Here is an 18,103-nt window from a genome sequence, read left to right on the forward strand (position 1 = left end):
TAAGGGGCGCGCTGACATCAGCACGCCGCCGCGCCGCCGCGCCCGCGGGGTGGGATTTCCTCCCGGGCCGCCGCCGCCGCCGGGTCCTGCCCGTCCTGCCGGCCCCGCCCGCCCGGCCCCGGGGAGGGATGCGGCGGCGCGGCACCCAGGATGCCCCGCAGCCCCGGGACGCGCCTCAAACCCGCCAAGTACATCCCGGTGGCCACGGCGGCCGCGCTGCTGGTCGGCTCCAGCACCCTGTTCTTCGTGTTCACGTGAGTCGGCCGCGGCGGGCGCCGGGGCCAGAAGGGGCAGGGCTGCGCGCAGGGCGCTGGACGCGGCCCGGTGGGACTGGACCCCACCGGGGACTGGACAGTGGGCTGGGCTGGGTGGGGGGCACAAGGCTGTGGGCGCCGCGAGCCCCTACCCTGGGCCAAGGCTGATGCCGGGAGCCAGGCAGAGCCAGGTGAGTCCTGGGTGTGAGGACCCTGGTATCTGGCAAGCCCCCCCCCCCCCCCGAGTGCCCAGGCAGGCCCCCCCCCCCCCCCCCCCCCCCCCGGGTGTGAGGCGCCCGCCCCGGGGCAGCGGAGTGCGTGTGGGTCTGCACAGGCTGTGGCTGCAGCCCTGCCCTCCCTGTGGGCCCAGGAGGGGACGCCGGCCTCCCAGGGCCACCAGCCCCCCTTGCAAGCAGTGGACAGTGGCTCCCGGGTGCCCTCCCGGCCGTCCGGCCCCGGGCCACAGCCAAGTTGTCCCCGTGTAGGTGTGGCCTGGCCTGGCTGCCACGTGCCTGCCCCACGGCCACTGCCGACGCTGGTCTGGCAGTGCCCTCCTCTTTCCCTTGACCTCCTCAGGAAGGCCCAGTGGTCACAGCCAAAGGGCCCAACCAGGCCACACCCAGGGACTCTGGCTCCAGTGGGCACTGGAACCTTTGAGGCAGGGGGCCAGCCGGTCCGGCCGGTCCTGGGCTGGTGCAGACCAGGCGGGTGCTGATGACAAGGTTCCCTCCGCGTTGTCGTGACCCTGCCCCTTGCCCCCCACCCCAGGCACAGGGAGCGGTTGGGGACCCCGGCTTCAGCCATGCAGGTCTGCAGCCACCTCCTGCCGTGGTTTCCAGACTGAGACATGGCCAGGTGACCAGAGTAACTACTGCTCTGGCCTTCCTGGGGACCTGAGGCTTGGGGTGACTGCGGCCAGCTGGGCACCCTTTCCCCTCGGCAGGGACGCGGGCAGCGGCCCGAGGCTGACCAGGCTGCACTGGACGCCCGCAGGCGAGTGGGCCCTGCTGGGTTGGGTGGGCACCACAGGCTGCCAGGAGCGTGTTTAAAAAAGGCTGTGTGGACGGGCTTATTTCTGGCTTTGGCGAGCAGACGTGTTCTTGTCGCTGAGATGCTGCTGGCTGTGGGCAGCGGGTGCGGGCCGAGGGAGGACGCGTCCCGCGGAGGCTTCTAGGGGGCGGGCTCCCTGCTCTGGCCTCTGGGCCCTGGTGGGGGTCCCCTGGGGAGCTGCTCGCTGGTCCTGGTTCCTCACCCCCAAGAGCAACTCAGCGTTAGTCCTTCTAACTTTAAAAGGAATTCGTGTTCTTGGTGAGACCTTGTGAGATGCAAGGGAAAAGTTTAACAAGAAGCTGAGCTCAGCATCATCCCCTCTCCTGCTCAGAGCACCCTGACCCCCTCAAGGAAGGGTTCTTGTCCTGTGGCTTCCCTTGATTTCAGAGGGTCCCGATGGCCCCACCCCCGGGGGCGAGCATGCAGGGTCCCTGGCCTGCCTCTGTGCTCAGCACCCCAGGGCAGCTCGGTGGGGAAGACAGGGGCACGGGGGCACGGGCCGTGTCCAGGTGCAGCAGTCCTCTTGCCCGGGGACCCTCCCTGTGCCCCTGGGCCATGCTTCTTGGCTGAGTGACCATCAGGGACCCTGGCCTGCTCTCAGCCCGGTCCTGCTGGGCTCCACCAAGGCAGTGTGGTTCTGCGGGGGTTTTGCCAGGCCACCCAGGTCCAGTGACGCTGCCTGCAGTGCGCCGTTCCAGGTGGGCAGGGGGCCGGGCAGTGCCCTCCTTGGACAGGCCTCGTGTCCCCCTAGCTCTGGTCCCAGGCCCTGCACGGAGCCAGACCCCCCTCCGGGGCGCTCCCCACCCTGCCTTGGGCCCCCGCAGGAATGGGACTCTGTCTTCTCCGCTTCTTGGACTTTGCTGGACACTGACTGGGGCCCCTGGCCCTCTCTGTGCTCAGGAAATATGAGCTGACTGTTTGAGGCAGGCTCGGAGTGGGAGCCCAGGCTGAGGGGACCAGGGACCCCTGCCTTGGGCCAGCTTGCTGAGCGGCTTGGCCGGGAGGACATTCAGACCTGTCACCAGGAGAGGCTGGGGCATGGCGAGCATGCCCAGAGGTGGGGTCCCCCCACTGAGGAAGGGTAGCATGCCACAGGGGAGCTGCCTGGCAGCCCTCCTCCTCCAGGAAGCTTTCCTGGGTTCTCAGAACAGTCCTGTCCCCCTGGGCACCAGAAGGCTCAGTGCCAGGCCGGCTTAGGTGCTGGGCTGGGGGGTCTGAGAGCCCCAGGCCAGATCCCTGACCCACCCCTTCCAACTCCTGGAGCCACCCTGCAGGGTGACGGGGACCCTGTGAGCATCAGAGGGCCAGGCTGTGGGGCCAGGACCCACGTGGGGGCTGGGCTGTCTTGTTTCTCTGGACCCACTGGGTTCCCCTCTGGATGTCGCACAGAGGGGTAGGCACAATGGACCTGAGTGGTCCCTATGCCCAGTTGGACCATGAGGCCCGGCCTAGGACCAAGCCAGCTTGCAGTGGGCCGACACGGACAAGCCTGCTGGCAGGGGGTACAGGGAGAGGTGAGCCCCCTGCCATGACCTGCCACGTGTGGCCGGAGGAGCCCTGGTGCCCTGAGGCGCCTCCCTCCTCTGCTCGGGGGTCCGTGGGGTGGGTGCAGGGAGCCAGCGGCCCTCCTGGCCGGACCAGGGCAGAGTGGCTGCCCACCCTCTGGTCCCGGCTGCCCTGTGCCTGAGCTTCATTAGCCACCGTTAATGAAGAATCCGATTTAAATGAAAACGTCTGAGCTAAAATTTTCCATTCCGCATTTAGCCGTGGCTGCTTGCTACTCTGTGGAACCCCCATCCTGCTGGGTGGGGCCTCCTGTAGGCCCAGGTGGGGTCATGGGAGGCTTGGGGGGAGGGGGCCTGCCGGGACCCACAGCACGGCTGCCCTGGTGAGCAGTGTCCAACCCCCAGCTGGCAGGGGGGGCCTGGAGCACGCCGTTCCCTGGGGGGTTGGGGGGTTGTCCCGAGGACCAAGAGGTCCCCCTGGAACCCGGCTCAGGCTCAGATGCCCGGGCAGTGCCCACCAGGCCTTGCCCACTGAGCGCATGCTTCCTCACTCCCTCCTCACGCTTGCCCTGCCCACGGAAAACAGACAGGGGTCCACAGAGGGTCGGGGGTGAGAGTCCACCAGAAGGGGACGTGTCTGTGTCCGTGTCTGTAGGTATGGATGCGTCACTGTGTGCACGAGTGTGCTTGTCCGTACTCACGTCAGCGCACACCCGGCTGTTCCGTTGCACTTGCCCTGTGTGTGGGCACGCTTATGCAGTGTCCACACGTGTGCGTGCGCGCGTGCTCACAGGGACGTGTGCTCTTTTGTTCTCTCCCCTGCTTAGCTGTCCTTGGGCCCTGGCAGCACTGGTGACCGAGCCGGTCTCCCTGGGGGACCCAGGCCTGAGACCCCTTTTAGCACGCCTGGGGTGGAGGTTGCGAGCGGAAGGACAGGGGCCAGGGTGCAGGGCAGCCCCTGACTCTGTGTTCAAGTCAAGCCTAGGGGGCTAGAGATAGTGAATGGAGGGGGCTCAGGCCCCTGTCAGAAAACCCGTGTGCCCCCAGGCTTGCCCTGCCCTCGCTGAAGCCGCGCCCTGCCCTCCCTGGGACGTGCTGCCCAGGGGCACTGGGGGGCAGGTGGTGCCCATCCGGGGCAGAGGCCATCTGGCAAGGGTGGCTCCGCCGCCTTGCAGCTCTTGCTCCGGGCCCGCTGCCACTCAGGGCCACGGAGCCTCAGGGAGGACAGGGCGGCGCGGGCTGCGGGGGGGCGCCGCAGCCCCAACAGTGAGGCTGGGCCGACAGGCGCGCCGCCCCGCTGCAGCTTGCGTCCGGCACCAGCGCAGGAGAGCACCTCCTTCCACACGGAGGCCGCGGCCAGCCGCCTCCAGAAGGCGCGTGGGGAGCCAGCTCTCCGCGCCAGGGCGGGTCTGCCGCATCCACCTGTCCCCGGTTCCGGCCGGTCCTGGCTCTGTCTCACCCACCTGTCTCCACTGGCATCTGGGCTGTTAGTCCCTCCCACCCTGTTGGGCGGAGCACGCCTCTGGGGCCCACCACCGACCCTCCAAGTGGCGCTGGACCAGAGGCCACGAGTGTGCACCGAGTGCTGCCTGCGTGCCCGGCCAGCGCGCAGGGACGGGCGCGGGGAAGGCGTCTGCTCCCGGCCACGGGCAGGCACGGTGGAGGCGGGCCGCCCGCCCGGCACGCAGACGCTGTGTCCTCGGGCTGAGTGTCGCCTCCACGGCAGGTCCCGGAGAAGAGGAAGGGGTGACGTGCGGCTCCCAGCCCGCCCAGCGTGCTGCCGTGGGAGCGGAGTCTTTAAATAGCCTCTCGCTTTCCACTAAAAATAGAGAAGTTCCACCCGCACGGAGGTGGTTGCTGGGGTGGTGGGGCTGGCGGCTGGCCAAGGCAGGCTTGGGTGCCAGTGTGCCCAGAGTGGGCTGGCCAGGGCCACCCGCGCGACTCGCTCACGCGTGGCCGTAGGGCCTGTCCCCGAGGCCGGTGTCGGGGATCCCAGGGGCTCCTGGCCTCCATGCAGGGCCTGGGTGTGTGGAGCGGACCCACTGGGCGCCCCCTGCTCAGCACAGGAGGGACAGGGAGCCTGGAGCCAGAGGCGCTTCGGGGTAGCCTGGTGGGCAAACTCAAGGAACCCCCAAGGGTGGGGGCAGGGGGCCCTGAGCCACTGCCTGAGGCCAGGCACATCCTCAGAGAGGGCTGCGGGTGGGTCCTGTGAGAGCTGGGGAGACACTCTGGTGCCAGGGTGTCCACCGGGGACGTGTGCGGGACCCACACAGCGAGCCAGCAGTCTGGGAAGGCTTACTGGAGGAGGGGACAGCCCTGGAGCCCAGTGCGGAGGGGTGATGAGAGATGGCGATGGCGTCGCGGCCTGTGCATTCAGAGTCCACGGGGATTCTGTACTGCCCTGCGGAGAGAAAGGTGACAAGCTAAGAAGGGGCTGGGGCCCCCGGGGGTCCAGTGGCTGAGGATCTGCCTGCCGATCCGATGCAGGTTGGACGCCTGCTTGGGGAGCTGAGTCCCACCTGCCGCGGAGCAGCTCAGCCTGTGGGTCGCAGCTACTGAGCCTGTGCGCCTCGACAAGGGAGAAGCCGGTACGCCTGGATCCTGTGTGCCGCAACTGAGGCCTGACGGCCACAGACAAATACGTGAAACAATGAGGCAAGGCTATCTGGGCGCAGGTGCACCTAGGCCCAGGCGCTGAGCCCGCACCCGCAGGGGACGGCACGCGCCCTCTGCACCATGCATTCACAGACCCAGCAAGGCAGCGCCCCACATCATACCCCAGAACCTCCCTGGAAGCAGGGGTCTGCCAGGCTGGGGACAGGTCTGGGTGAGGCCCAGGGCTGGCCTGAACTGCCCAGCGGGGTCACTGGCCTCTGCCCATCAGAGTGCATGGGCAGAGAGGGGCTCTCACCCCGTCTGTGTCCACCCCTCCTGGGGAAAGGGACCCAGCCAGGAAGGATGCCCAACGTGGGTGGGAGGACAAGGCTTGGCTCTGGGCAACCCCTCCTGCCCTTCCTCTGAGCCTCAGTTTTCTCAACTGGGAGTTGAGTTGCTGGCAGGCGCTTGGGGGTGGCTGGGTCGGAGCTGGCTCCAGTGGCCACCCTGAGCGCCGCATGTGTGTGGCCTAAGGCCGCTGCCCCACGCCCCCTCCCCACACACCTGCCACACCCCAGACCGAGCGCCCCCTGCTGCCCCACACAGGTGCCCGTGGCTGACGCGCGCCGTGTCCCCAGCCGTCCCCGTCTACAATGGCGTCCTCTTCCTCTTCGTCCTGGCCAACTTCAGCATGGCCACCTTCATGGACCCTGGCGTCTTCCCCCGAGGTAGGGCCCTGTGTGGGGCGGCTCCCCACTCGCTCTCGCTCGAGTGTGGGCGGCTGACGGGGGCAAGCCGGGCCGGGAGCGGACTGGCTGGGGAAGGGCCGGCCTCTCCTGCCAGGGCGGTCAATTTCCTGCCGCCCCCGGCCCACAGCGGATGAGGACGAGGACAAGGAGGACGACTTCCGGGCCCCGCTGTACAAGAACGTGGATGTGCGGGGCATCCAGGTCCGCATGAAGTGGTGCGCCACCTGCCACTTCTACCGCCCGCCGCGGTGCTCTCACTGCAGCGTCTGCGACAACTGCGTGGAGGTGACGCCTACCCCGGCCCGGCCCCGCCCCGGCCCAGGACCCCGCCCTTTCTGGCCCCGCCCCGCCCCTGTCCGGCCCCGCCCATGACCCCGCCCTTCCCTGGCCTCAGCTCGCTCCACCCCTGGCCCCGCCCCTCCTCTGCACTGCCTGCAGTTCCGCCCCCCCCGCCCCCCCGTGTGCTGACGCGCTGTTCCCACCCAGGACTTCGACCACCACTGCCCCTGGGTCAACAACTGCATCGGGCGCCGCAACTACCGCTATTTCTTCCTGTTCCTGCTGTCGCTCAGCGCGCACATGGTGGGCGTCGTCGCCTTCGGGCTGGTCTACGTGCTGAACCATGCGGAGGGGCTGGGCGCCGCCCACACCACCATTACGTATCCTTGGCCTGACCACAAAGGCGGTGTGGGCCTGGGACACATCTCGCGGGGAAGTCGAGGCCCGGAGGGCTGGGGCGGAGCCCGGAAGCCCCTGGGGAGTGGGTCCCCTTCCTTGAGTGGGTGGTGGGGAGGGCCTGAGCCTCTATCCACAGGCAGCTGCTCCGTCCTCGTCCTTGGCCATTGGCCTTAACGGGCCAGCATGGCCGTCATGTGTGTGGCCGGCCTCTTCTTCATCCCCGTCGTCGGCCTCACGGGCTTCCACGTGGTGCTGGTCACTCGGGGCCGCACCACCAACGAGCAGGTGCAGACCTGGGGGGCCGCGCGTTCTTGACAGGGATGGGTGTGGGCGGGTCCTTAACCGGCTGAGCGAGGAGCGCGGGCCACATGATGACGTGCAGGAGCGTGGTCGGAGCAGGGGCCCGGAGGCCCTTGGCTGATGCGCAGCAGTGCTGGGGGAGGCTCCAGCCCTGGAGCCCGGCCTTGGAGCCCCAGTGGGGTTTGGCACGTAGGGTCGCGCCTGCCCTGTACCCCTCCACACCCCCATCGGTGGCCACTGTGGCCACCAGTGAATCAACTTAGAAGTCCCACTGCATACAGGGGCAGGTCCTGGTGACCTAGGTGGGGAACACCCCTGGGCTGACCCTGCTCAACTGACCTCTGAGGAACCTTGCTGTCCCTGCTTGTCTTCCCTCCTTGGCTGGACCCTGGGTGGCCAGGCTGGCTGAGGGGTTCCATATCCACAGGTGACGGGGAAGTTCCGTGGGGGCGTGAACCCCTTCACCCGCGGCTGCTACGGGAACGTGGAGCACGTGCTGTGCAGCCCTCTGGCGCCCCGGTGAGGCTCTCAGCCCGTCCAATCTGCTCTCGCCTGGCGGGCCCTCCCCTCGGCGCGCATTCAAGCGGGGCCGCCCTGGCCACTGACCCTCTGCCCTGGCGCAGGTATGTGGTGGAGCCGCCCCGGCTGCCGCTGGCTGCTCGCCTGAAGCCGCCCTTCCTTCGGCCGGAGCTCCTGGAGCGAGCGCCTCCGCTCAAGGTCAAGCTTAGTGACAATGGGCTGAAGGCTGGCCTGGGCCGCAGCAAGGTGGGCGCCCAGGGGAGGGCGGGGGATGGAGAGCGGCGGGAAGCCGCCAGGTTGGTGGGACCACGTAGAAGGAAGAGGACCGAGCGGAACAAAGGAAGGGTCAGGGTCCTGGGCGCCAGGATGGGTTCCCCAGTAAAGCCCCGCCCCTGGCCTGTACCATGTCCCCTTCCAGTCCAAGGGCAGCCTGGACCGGCTGGATGAGAAGCCCCTGGACCTGGGGCCGCCACTGCCCCCAAAGGTGGAGGCCGGCACGTTTGGCAGCGACCTGCAGACCCCACGCCCGGGCAGTGCTGGTGAGGTGGGAGCGCCCGAGCGGAGGGAGGGGCGCCGAGCGATCCCAGCCTGACCGCGGCCCGTCTCCTCCAGAGAGCGCCCTGTCGGCGCAGAGGACCAGCCCCCCGACACCCGCCATGTACAAATTCCGGCCCGCCTTTCCCACGGGTCCCAAGGCGCCATTCTGCGGGCCGGCGGAGCAGGTGAGGAAGCCTGGCCCCGCCCCCAGGAGGTCCTACCCGAGGAGGCCCCGCCCAGGGGTCCCCGCCCCCAGGGGGCCCCGCCCAAGGAGTTCCTGCCTGAGAAAGCCCCGCCCCAGGAGCTCCTACCCGAGGAGGCCCGCCCCTGGAGGCTCCGCCCCCATGAGGCACTCCTGAAGACCCCTTCTGAGTCACAGAGGGTGAGCGTGCCAGCTGGGGCAGGGTGTCCTGGTCCTTCTGGCCCTTGGCCTGCCTGCCTGCTGGCTCGGCGCTGTTCCCCGGGCCACTGTGGGCGCTGCCCCCGGCAGCACTGTGTGCGGGCGCCTGGAATTCCACGTTAGTCACTGCCTGAGGCCTTCAGGGCCCCCCCGCGAAGACTTCAGAGGAATTTGAAATTGTTTGAGGAAGCACATCTGTTCTCTGCGTTCACGTGGGGCAGTGGGCGGCCTGAGCAGAGGACCAGAGCCCTGAGGTCCCCGGGCTGCATGCTTCCTTCATGGCCACCGGGGGCAGGCCTGTGATAGGCCAGCACGCCCGGATCCCCACGGAGCTCCCCCAGGACTGATGGCATGCCTGGCCAGGGTCTGGTGGCCCTTAGGATGGTTACCTCCTTCCTGGGGTTGTCCTGGATCCCATGGAGGGTCTGGCTGGTTGTCCATGTGCCCTGAGGCCACCCACACTGCCGTGCCCACCCTGGGCCTCTTCCCTCTGGGTGCAAGGGGACTGCGGGCTTCTGGAAACAGCTCATCGCTGCACCTGCCACGACTTGATGGTAGCTTCCCAGAGGGCACAGGGCATCTGGCAGGGCCTGGGATGGGCAGACGTGGACGGGCCTTCTCTCCCTGCAGGTCACAGGCACCGACTCCCTGACGCTGGGGGAGGACAGCATCCACAGCCTGGACTTTGCGTCCGAGCCCAGCTTGGACCTGCCTGACTACCCGCCCTTCAGCGCGGCTGACACCTTCTCAGGCGCCCTGCGCTCCCTGAGCCTCAAGGCGGCCAGTCGGCGGGGCGGGGACCACGTGGCCCTGCAGCCCCTGCGCTCTGAGGGTGGGCCCCCCACGCCCCACCGCAGCCTCTTTGCCCCCCACGCGCTGCCCAACCGCAATGGCAGCCTGTCCTACGATAGCCTGCTGAACCCTGGCTCCCCGGGCGGCCACGCCTGCCCGGCCCACCCCGCAGCTGGCGCCCCCGGCTACCGCTCGCCCTACCTGCACGCGGGGGCACCAGGCGACCCGCCACGGCCGCCACCCCGCAGCTTCAGCCCAGTGCTGGGCCCGCGGCCGCGGGAGCCCTCGCCCGTGCGCTACGACAACCTCTCCCGGACCATCATGGCCTCCATCCAGGAGCGCAAGGACAGAGAGGAGCGGGAGCGGCTGCTGCGCTCTCAGGCCGACTCTCTCTTCGGCGACTCGGGTGTCTATGACACACCCAGCTCCTACAGCCTGCAGCAGGCCGGCGTGCTGTCCGAGGGCCCACGTGGCCCCGGGCTGCGCTGCGGCTCCCGGGATGACCTGGTGGCCGGGCCTGGCTTCGGGGGCGCCCGCAACCCCGCGCTGCAGACCTCGCTGTCCTCGCTGTCCAGTGCGGTGAGCCGGGCACCACGGACCTCCTCCTCCTCCCTGCAGACAGACCTGGCCAGTAGCGGCGGCCCAGGGGCCCGGCCCACCAGCGGCCCGCACAGGTCGCCTGCGCACCAGGTGCCCCCGTCTCCACCTGGCACCCCCTGCTCACCCTCCTATGCCGGCCCCAAGGCCGTCGCCTTCATCCACGCGGACCTCCCGGAACCGCCGCCCTCGCTGGCTGTGCAGAGGTGGGTGCTGGGGTGTGGCTGGCCACCGGGCATGGGGCAGGGGTCTGCGGGGCTCTTGGCTGGGAGGCTGCCCAGGAGGCCTGAGGCTACCCTGGGGTGTGGGCCTCACCCGGCCTGCAGGCTCCTGCTGGCCAGCATGAGGGTTGCCGGCTCCAAGGACGCCCTGGACACCCTGGGGTGGGGGCAGGTGATTTTGCCAACAACCCGCACTCTTCCTGGGCTGACAGACCCAGTGCGTGGGGCATCCCGGCTCCTAGAGACGGTCAACTGCCCATGTTCAGAAGGCCAAGTCAGGGTGATGCCATCTTGCAGCGGGCACCACGGTCCTGGCCCCCCAGGGCCTTCCCTGCTCAGAGACGGGCAAAGGGCGGCTCGGGCAGCGGCAGAGGCAGGCTGGGTGACAGGCCCAGTGGACAGCAAGGTCCCCGTTAGCGGTTAGCGCCCAGCGGCTGCAGGGCTGAAGGGCAGCCCCTTGCTTTCCTCAGGGGAGCAAGGAGGAGGCCAGGGGGTGACTGTGGGTTCCCCAGCTCAGGGCGCCAGGACATGGATGCACTGGCCGGGGTCCACCTGGCCTCCCTGCGCTCTTGGTCTGTGCTGAGCAGCCTGGGAAGGGATGGTGGCTGTTCCGACAGATGTCTGCCCTCCGCCCCCCGCCCCCCATTTCGGTGTGGGACTGTCCAGGCTGAGGCAGGGCTGCCCAGGGCTCCGTCTGTCCGTGTCCTCTGTCCACTGCCTCCGCTGGCCGTGTTCTGCCGCGTCTCCGTGCTCACCGTGTGTGTGTGTCTGCTTGTTCCGATGCAGGGACCACCCTCAGCTGAAGACCCCCCCGAGTAAGCTTAACGGGCAGTCCCCGGGTCTAACCCGCTTGGGGCCGGCCGCCGGCCCCCCGGGGCCCTCCGCCAGCCCCGCCCGGCACACGCTGGTTAAGAAGGTGTCCGGCGTGGGCGGGACCACATACGAGATCTCGGTGTGAGGACCGACTGCCCCCCGTCGCCGAGCTCCATGGGAACCACGAGCCCCCGCGGCCACCCCTCCCAGCTTCTCTGCCCCTGGAGAGGAGGCCCAGGCCTGGCGCGGATGCCTCGGCGAGGAAAGCCACGCCTCCGCGGCCCACCCCTCGTCCTCAGCTGCCCGTCCGCACCTGCTCACCAGGCGCCGTGGGGCCACGGGCCGAGGGGCTGCAGGGCCTGCGTGTTGGCGGTCCTGTTCCTGTGAGCTGGGGCGGAGCGCGCCTGTGCCCCTGAGGTTGTCACCTGGCCGGCCCCACCCGCTTCCCTCCTGCGAGGGTTCCCGCGGCCCAGAGACGGACAGAGAGGCCTGAGCCCCTGGCCGAGGGCCCCGCCGCCCGGCTGCCCCAAACCCCTTGCCTTTCAGGGACCTGCTGCAAGCTTGTAGCTTGGCATGGCCAGCTCTCCTGCAGGGAGCATGGGCCCAGCCCGCAGGCACCCAGCTATTCTGACAGGTGGACAGACGGACAGCCAGCCAGCTGTGGGTGGGGTCCTGGCTCCGTGTGTCTCGTCTCGCCCCTGCTGGTGGGCGCATCCCCACGTCTGTGCTCTGAGCTGCCATGCTGCGTCCCATGTGTCATCGCTCAGGCCCCTGCCGTCCCCCTCCCCCGCCCCGCCTGGAAACTCGCTTTAATTGAAGCCTTAACCTCTGCTTTATGCTCTTGTGGGAGGCGATGGGGGCTGGGGGAGCAGACAGGAGGCCCGATGCTGCCCCTGGGGGCCCAGGCCACGCCGAGCCCCCTCCCTGCAAACTGGAGACCCCCACCCAAGGCACGCAAAGCCCAGGCCCCGCTGGAGCCTGGGGCCCACGTGGGAAGCACATCGGGAGGGTTCGGAGTTTCACCTGGTGCCAGGGGCCCGAGAGTGAGCACACGGCAGCGCCCGCTTGCGTTGTCTGTTCTATGTTTTTGTATCAACATCTATATATCTATAATTTTATTAAAAAAAGAAAAAGAGTCACTCGGGTCCTTTCCTTGAGCAAGACCAAGGCTCCTGGCGGGGCATAGGGGTCAGGCCTCGGGAGAAGGGGTGGCAGCCTATCTGGGCCTGGGTGCTCTGTGTGGGCGCTCCTGAACCGATGCCAGGCTGGAGGCCGGGCAGGGGGGTGTGGCCTCCCGTGTCTGTGTCACCCCGGAAGTAACAGGGTGTTGGGGCAGCTGGGCTGAGCCGCCCCGGGGCCCCTGAGCAGGGAGTGCCCGTGGGCTGGGATGTTGGGCAGCTGGACTGGTTCCTACACCCCTCCTCAGACACGCGTTGGGCAGGGTGGGGGGAATCCACAGCCTTTAGGGGACTGGAGGCCTGGGGTAGAGCCTGGTCTGCTGACCTCCGCCTTTCTGCTTCTCTCTCACTGGACGCTGCGACCCGCAGGGGCTGGATCGGCACCTGCAGCCGTGGATGGGGGCGGCGCGGCCAGCCCTGGGCGCCCCCCGGCCTGCACCTGTGCCACTTCGGCCTCCCAGAGGACCACCCGCCGCTGCGGGCCCCCTGGAGCCCAGCCCCAGGGGTGCCTCCCCGGGGGGCTGTGTGCCGGCTGCACTTGGCTGCGTCTAGCCTCTTCCCCAGCCTCTCGGGGCCCGATCGGGACACCAAGTAGGCCACTTTGGGGCCCCGGAGGGCTGGGCTGCTGTGGACCCTAGGGGCCCTGGGGCCTCCGTTCCACCAGCCACAGCTAGACTTGACCCCCAGCCTGCCAGGGCCCATGACCCTGCGCCCTCCCGGCTCAGGAGGCCCCCCGCCCGCCGCAGAGGGTCAGACCCCCCAGGCGGGGGCCCCAGAGCTGCTGGGGCCACCACAGCCTTCTGGGCTGTCTCTGCCCCCGCACCTGACCCCCTGCCTGACCAAGCACTTTACGCGTCCCTTCCTTCCCAGGGAGCCCGGCCTCTGTGGGCTGGGCCAGGCCGGGTGGGGGTCTCAAGCAGCCCCTGCAGGCCTCTGCACTGCCCCCTCCCCTTGCACCCTGCACATGAGCGGATGCCTTAAGCTCCTGCAGCAGCCAGCCAGAGGAGACCCCAGCCCGCCAGCCCTGCCCTGACGGTCTTCCTTCCTTCTCTGCACACCTGGGGTACTCAGAGGGCCCCGCCATCCCCAGCCCTGCAGCCCCCAGCCAGCTGGGCCCCCCTGAAGCCCCCAGGGGTGGGGCAGGGCCTTGGCCAGCCCCCACCTCTTGCCAGCAGAGCTGTTTCTCCCACGTGGGCACGAGCAGCCACAAATCTGGTCTCTTGTTCTGAAAGGATCCCCTTGCCCCAGTTTAATGCAGAAAATAAAACCTTTGTGTTTTACCCCCGTGGCTCTGTCCACCACCGTGGTCCCCTGTCCTTCAAGCCTGGACTGGACCGGGGTCCTGGGTTGGGGAGGTAAACGGGAATGGGGGGAGGGCGCTGGGTGGTGGCTGGGCAAGTGTGGGAAGTGGGTGGTAGGTCAGGCAGGGACACGGGTTGTGCTTGGGTTCAGCAGCGCCTGTGGGGCAGAGAACCTGCTCCCCAAGGCCCGCCCACCTGGGGATGAGGCCTGGGGAGCTCACTTTCACTGGGGCTCCCTCCCCCTCTCCTGGTGGAAAGGGGGCTGCGGAGAGGCTGCCCCCGCCGCAGGTGCCAGAGAGGGGTGCCTCCCCAGGGACCCTCGCAGCAAGATCAGCCCGGGAAGGCCTCACAGCCACCGGCGCCAGCCCCGGTATCCACGGAAACAAGCACACAGGCCCAGAGTCACGACTATATGTCCGGCCGCAGGCCTGGCCCTCAGGACAGCCCCCGCCCCCTCCCTTCTCCAAGCCTCCGGGCGGGGACGGTGCGCCGCAGTGCCGTGGGTGGGGGCCGGCGCGGCCGCTGGGCGCTGGGGGCCGCGACGGCCTGCTGGCTTCCTCCTCGCTGGGGCCGCTGGGCCTCCGGCCTAGAAGGGCAGGAAGCCGTCCACCTCGAGGCGCAGGAAAGGGCCCAGCAGGGCCCGCAGCTTCCAGACGGCGGCGCGGCTCAGCAGGGGTGGCACCAGCCCCTCGAAGGGCGCGGGGTCGACCACGTACACGTAGGCGGCGGTGCAGGCCAGCAGGGCGCCCAGCAGCAGCCTCAGGGCCAGCAGCCTGCGGGCGGCGGTGGTCAGGGGGCGGGGCACCCGGGGGGGTGGGCCCTGGGCACTGGGCTCGGTCCCTATGCCGGCTGCGCCACCTACCAGAGCTGGCCTCTGAGGCCCTCGGAGCATCCCAGCTGCAGCCGTGCCTTCTGCGGAGGAGGGGCCGAGCCGGTGAGGTCAGGGCAGGCCTGCTCACCCGGCTCCTCCCCCGCTGCCCGAGCGCGGCTTCTGGGAGGGTAAGGGGTGGGGGTGGGGGCTTACCCCTCTGCATGCCATCTTCTGGTCCTTCCTGGCCTGGGTCCGACACTGGGCCCGTTCCCTGGGGCGGCGGGGGTGCTGCAGTCAGCACCATAGGTATACCCCCTCCTCAGCCCGCACCACTGCCCTGGCGCTGGGGAACTGGGGACCGGCCAGGGACGGGTCCACCGCACCCTGACCCAGACACCATCGCAGCTCAGCCAGCTGCCGCCCCCGGGCCTCCAGCCCCACATCACCCCAGGATCTCCAGCTGAATGTCCTCCATCTGGTCCAGCACGCCCCTGATGTCCTTCTTGAGGTTCTGGGGGCCAGAGAGGGTAGAGTGGGGGTCCTGCTCGCCCGCCCCTTCCCCGCCCGCTCATCCTCTGGGCCTCGAGCCTCTGGGGACCTACCAGGAGCCCAGTGGCCTGGTTGTTCAGGGCCATGTGCACTTCAGCCACGCCGTCCCACACCTGGTGGGAGGGGCGAGGCTGGGTCACGCCCTCAGGATGGAGCAGGACCCGTGCTGGACGCCTCTCTCCACAGGTGGAGCCCCCGCCCGGCGCCCCCACCCACCCCTGCAGGTGGCACCTCGGTGATAGCCATTTTCTTCCTCTCAAAGGACAGTCGGATCTGCTGCAGCTCGTTCTGGGGAGGGGGCGCAGTGTGGGCCGAGGTAGGGCTGGAGGGCGGTCGGCTCCCGCTCCACCGCGCCCCGCCCCACCCTCTGGGCCCAGCGGGGACTGCAGCACGGACTCCTCCCCCTCCCCGGCCCCGGTGCCGCCCCCCCGCCCCGCCCCGCCCCGCCCCCGCCGCTCCTGGACACGCCCCCTGGACCACCCGGGACTGCCGCCGGAACGAGTGCCTGGCCCCGCCCCATCCCGGCCCCGCCCCGCCCCGCCCCTGGGCCCACGGCCCACCACGGACTGCAGCAAACTCCTCCCCCTTCCCGGCCCCGCCCCTCCAAGGCCCCGCCCCCGGGTCCTCGTGGGACTATTGCAGAAACTACTCCCGGCCCCGCCCCCGGCCCCGCCCCCGGCCCCACCAGGGACTGAGGCACCGACTCCTCCCCTCACCCCGGCCCCGCCCCTCCCCACATCGGCCCCACTCAGGCCCCGCCCCCGGGCCCACCTGGGGCTGCATCACGGACTCCTCGCTCCCCCCACCGCCCCGTCCCCTCCCCTCCCAGCCCTGGCCCCGCCTTATCCTGTCCCCTCCCCTCCCCGGCCCCCCGGCCCACCTGGGACTGCTGCACGAAGGACTCCTCGCCCCTGCACAGCTCCTGCCGCAGCAGTTGCAGAGGGGCCCTGTCCTCCAGGGGCCGGGCGCAGGCCTGCTCAGGGGGCTGCGGAGGAGCCCCCGGCTCAGCCCCAAGGCTATCGGCAGCGTCCGTGGTCATGGACTGCTTGGGAGTGGGGTGGGGGGAGCGCATGGAGCCACAGGGCGCTCCACAGTGCCACCCACGGTCCTGCCGGGGCTGCGCCCCGCCCCGCACTCACCCAGGCCAGGGCCGTGCAGCTCGAGTGCTCCGGGCACAAGGGCAGGAACTGCTGCCCCGGCCCCAGGAGGGCCCCCAGCTGCTCCCGAAGATCCTGGTTCTGCCTCTTCTGGGGTGGGGCACAGAGATGGGGAGATGGAGACAGCCATGTCTGGGGAGGGGCCGGGGCACAGGGCCTGGTGGGGCCCGGGTGTGGGGCGCGGGGTCTGGCAGGGCTGGAGAGAGGGGTCTGGCAGGGCTGGGGTGTTGGATCCGGGGCTCGGGGTCTGGCAGGTCCCTGGTGTGCTGGGGTCTGATGGGGCTGGGGCACAGGGTCTGGCGGGGCCCGGGTGTGGGGCGCGGGGTCTGGCAGGACTGGGGCCCGGTGCTCACCAGACTCTGGTTCTCTTGCTCCAGCTGAAGGAAGGACGGCTCTGCGGGCCCCAGGGGAATGCCCTGGAGCTGGGGGGGGTCTGCCCTGGGTGAGGCTGAGGCCCCTGTGCCCGGGATCAGGGGTGGGCACGGGCAGGGCCGGGGCCCCGAGGTGGGCCCTGCCACCTGCCGGGGAGCCCTCTGCTCTTGCTCGTGGCTGGAGTGCAGGGCCCAGCCCCACCCCAGCCTGGTGTCCGTCTGTCCTTGTCTCATCCTTGCCGGGTCTCGCGGCCTCTGTCCCTGCAGCTCGCCGTCCTCGCTCGTGATGAAGTTCCCGGGTACCTCGCCCCCGACCCTGGGTCCCCCACCCCCTGTCCCCAGGGCTGAGAAAGGCCTGGCAGTCTCCATTGAGTGGGTGGGGCTGAGAGGCGCCACGCAGGGCCACCTGGCGAACCCCGGGCAGGGTGGGTCCAGGCACCCCCCACGGCTGCCCGGCGCTGGGGGCTGGGGGCACTGGGGTCGGGTGTGGCCACAGGGCCCCAGGGCTTTCGGCCCCTCCATTCCTCCCTGTGACCCCTTCCTGACCCCAGGTCGAGGCTGTCCCTGGCCGGTCCTGCCACCCTCTTACTAAGGGAGCTCTGGGTGTCACGGCTCCCAGGTACCTCAGGGGCAGCTGTCACAAAGGCCTGGGCAGGACCAGGGAGGTCATAATGGGCTGGGGCGGTGGCTGGAGCGGGCCTGACCAGGCCCCTCCCGCCACATCCCATCAGCTGCTGTCCTAGGCTGCACGGCAGGTCCTGCAGACAGGAGCTAAAAGCAAAGTCAGACAGCAGCAGGAGGCCAGTGTGGCCCTGCCCCACCAGAGAGCCCCACGCCGAGGCCTTCCTGCAGGCAGTGCCCATGCCTCTCTCCACCCAGAAGAGATCATCCCGCAGCCTGACCTTTTCACCTGTGAATCTCCAAGGTTTGTTTTGTTTCGTTTTGTTTTTAAGTCATTTATCGAACATTCCGTGGTCCCACAAGGACTGTTAACCAAAGTTGAGTCACCCACTTGCAGCCACGGCCTGTTCGGTGGCTGGACTCTGGTCCAACTTTTCGCCACTTCAGGGGTCTTTTCAGGGACTGCAGAGCGCTGGCCAGATCCGGCACCCCACCCTCCCCCCGGATTCCCCTCCCCTCCTAACAGCCTCATGGATGCACCCCCGCCCTCCACGGCGCCCCCACTCCTGGTGCCCCCAGCTCACAGCCCGCACTTTCGGTTTCCTCCCTCGCCTCACAGAAGTGTGTCCGCAGGCAGCTTCCTCAGAAAGGAGGGCTGGTGGAAGCCTGAGTGCCCGTGCGGGGGACACAGCTGCAGACCCTGGCCGTCCCTGCGTCCTTGACCCTCGGCAACGTGACCCTGGGCTCCGGGCTAGCTTGAACCCAGGGGGCCTGCTTGGGCCTGTGGGCTCTTACCAGGAGGTCTGAACAACGCTGATGTGTCGGGCGATGACTTTCTCGCTGCTCTCTGGATCCTCTGTGACCTTGCTCTCGGATTCCAGGTCGCGGGGAAGGGGGGGCTCTGGTCGTCCGGTGGGTCCCCAGCTCCCGGGAGGGGATTGACAAGCCCAGTGAGACCACAGAGACCCACACGGTGGGGCCAGCCAAGTGGACCAGGCCCAGCTGACGGGTGTTTGCTTTAGCCTCTGGTGTGGGGAGCTAGATTGGGAGAGCCCTGGGGATCAGCCGGCAGCTCACTCTGACCTCAGGCTGTTTGCCTGTGAGG

At 69.2% G+C, this 18,103-nt stretch overlaps 2 protein-coding genes across 5 annotated transcripts; one reads left to right on the top strand and one right to left on the bottom strand.

Moving 5' to 3' along the window:
* The first annotated feature begins 83 nt into the window (after positions 1 to 83).
* ZDHHC8 (zinc finger DHHC-type palmitoyltransferase 8) lies at positions 84 to 13,468 on the top strand. 4 transcript variants are annotated; one of them, XM_060400898.1, is made up of 12 exons: positions 84 to 254; positions 5,297 to 5,397; positions 6,011 to 6,132; positions 6,281 to 6,438; positions 6,640 to 6,812; positions 7,014 to 7,116; positions 7,559 to 7,650; positions 7,755 to 7,896; positions 8,069 to 8,189; positions 8,263 to 8,372; positions 9,218 to 10,182; positions 12,558 to 13,468. In XM_060400898.1, the coding sequence occupies exons 3-12, from the start codon at positions 6,096 to 6,098 to the stop codon at positions 12,781 to 12,783; spliced, it is 2,127 nt and encodes a 708-aa protein (XP_060256881.1). In that variant the 5' UTR covers positions 84 to 254; positions 5,297 to 5,397; positions 6,011 to 6,095; the 3' UTR covers positions 12,784 to 13,468. The 4 variants fall into 4 exon arrangements, with proteins under 4 accessions (XP_060256881.1, XP_042090843.1, XP_027812742.2 ...); XM_042234909.2 differs by lacking the exon at positions 5,297 to 5,397; XM_027956941.3 differs by lacking the exons at positions 5,297 to 5,397; positions 12,558 to 13,468 and adding an exon at positions 10,984 to 12,149.
* Positions 13,469 to 13,519: 51 nt separating this feature from the next.
* On the bottom strand, positions 13,520 to 17,282 carry CCDC188 (coiled-coil domain containing 188). Its single transcript, XM_027980295.3, has 9 exons — positions 16,360 to 17,282; positions 15,989 to 16,096; positions 15,730 to 15,834; positions 15,081 to 15,137; positions 14,903 to 14,962; positions 14,747 to 14,811; positions 14,514 to 14,571; positions 14,352 to 14,401; positions 13,520 to 14,262 (listed from the first exon to the last, which is right to left on the bottom strand). The coding sequence occupies exons 1-9, from the start codon at positions 16,897 to 16,899 to the stop codon at positions 14,076 to 14,078; spliced, it is 1,230 nt and encodes a 409-aa protein (XP_027836096.1). The 5' UTR covers positions 16,900 to 17,282; the 3' UTR covers positions 13,520 to 14,075.
* Between the last annotated feature and the right edge of the window lie 821 nt (positions 17,283 to 18,103).

This window comes from Ovis aries, chromosome 17 (genome assembly GCF_016772045.2).
Source record: "Ovis aries strain OAR_USU_Benz2616 breed Rambouillet chromosome 17, ARS-UI_Ramb_v3.0, whole genome shotgun sequence".
In the NCBI taxonomy this organism is placed as follows: Eukaryota; Metazoa; Chordata; class Mammalia; order Artiodactyla; family Bovidae; genus Ovis; species Ovis aries.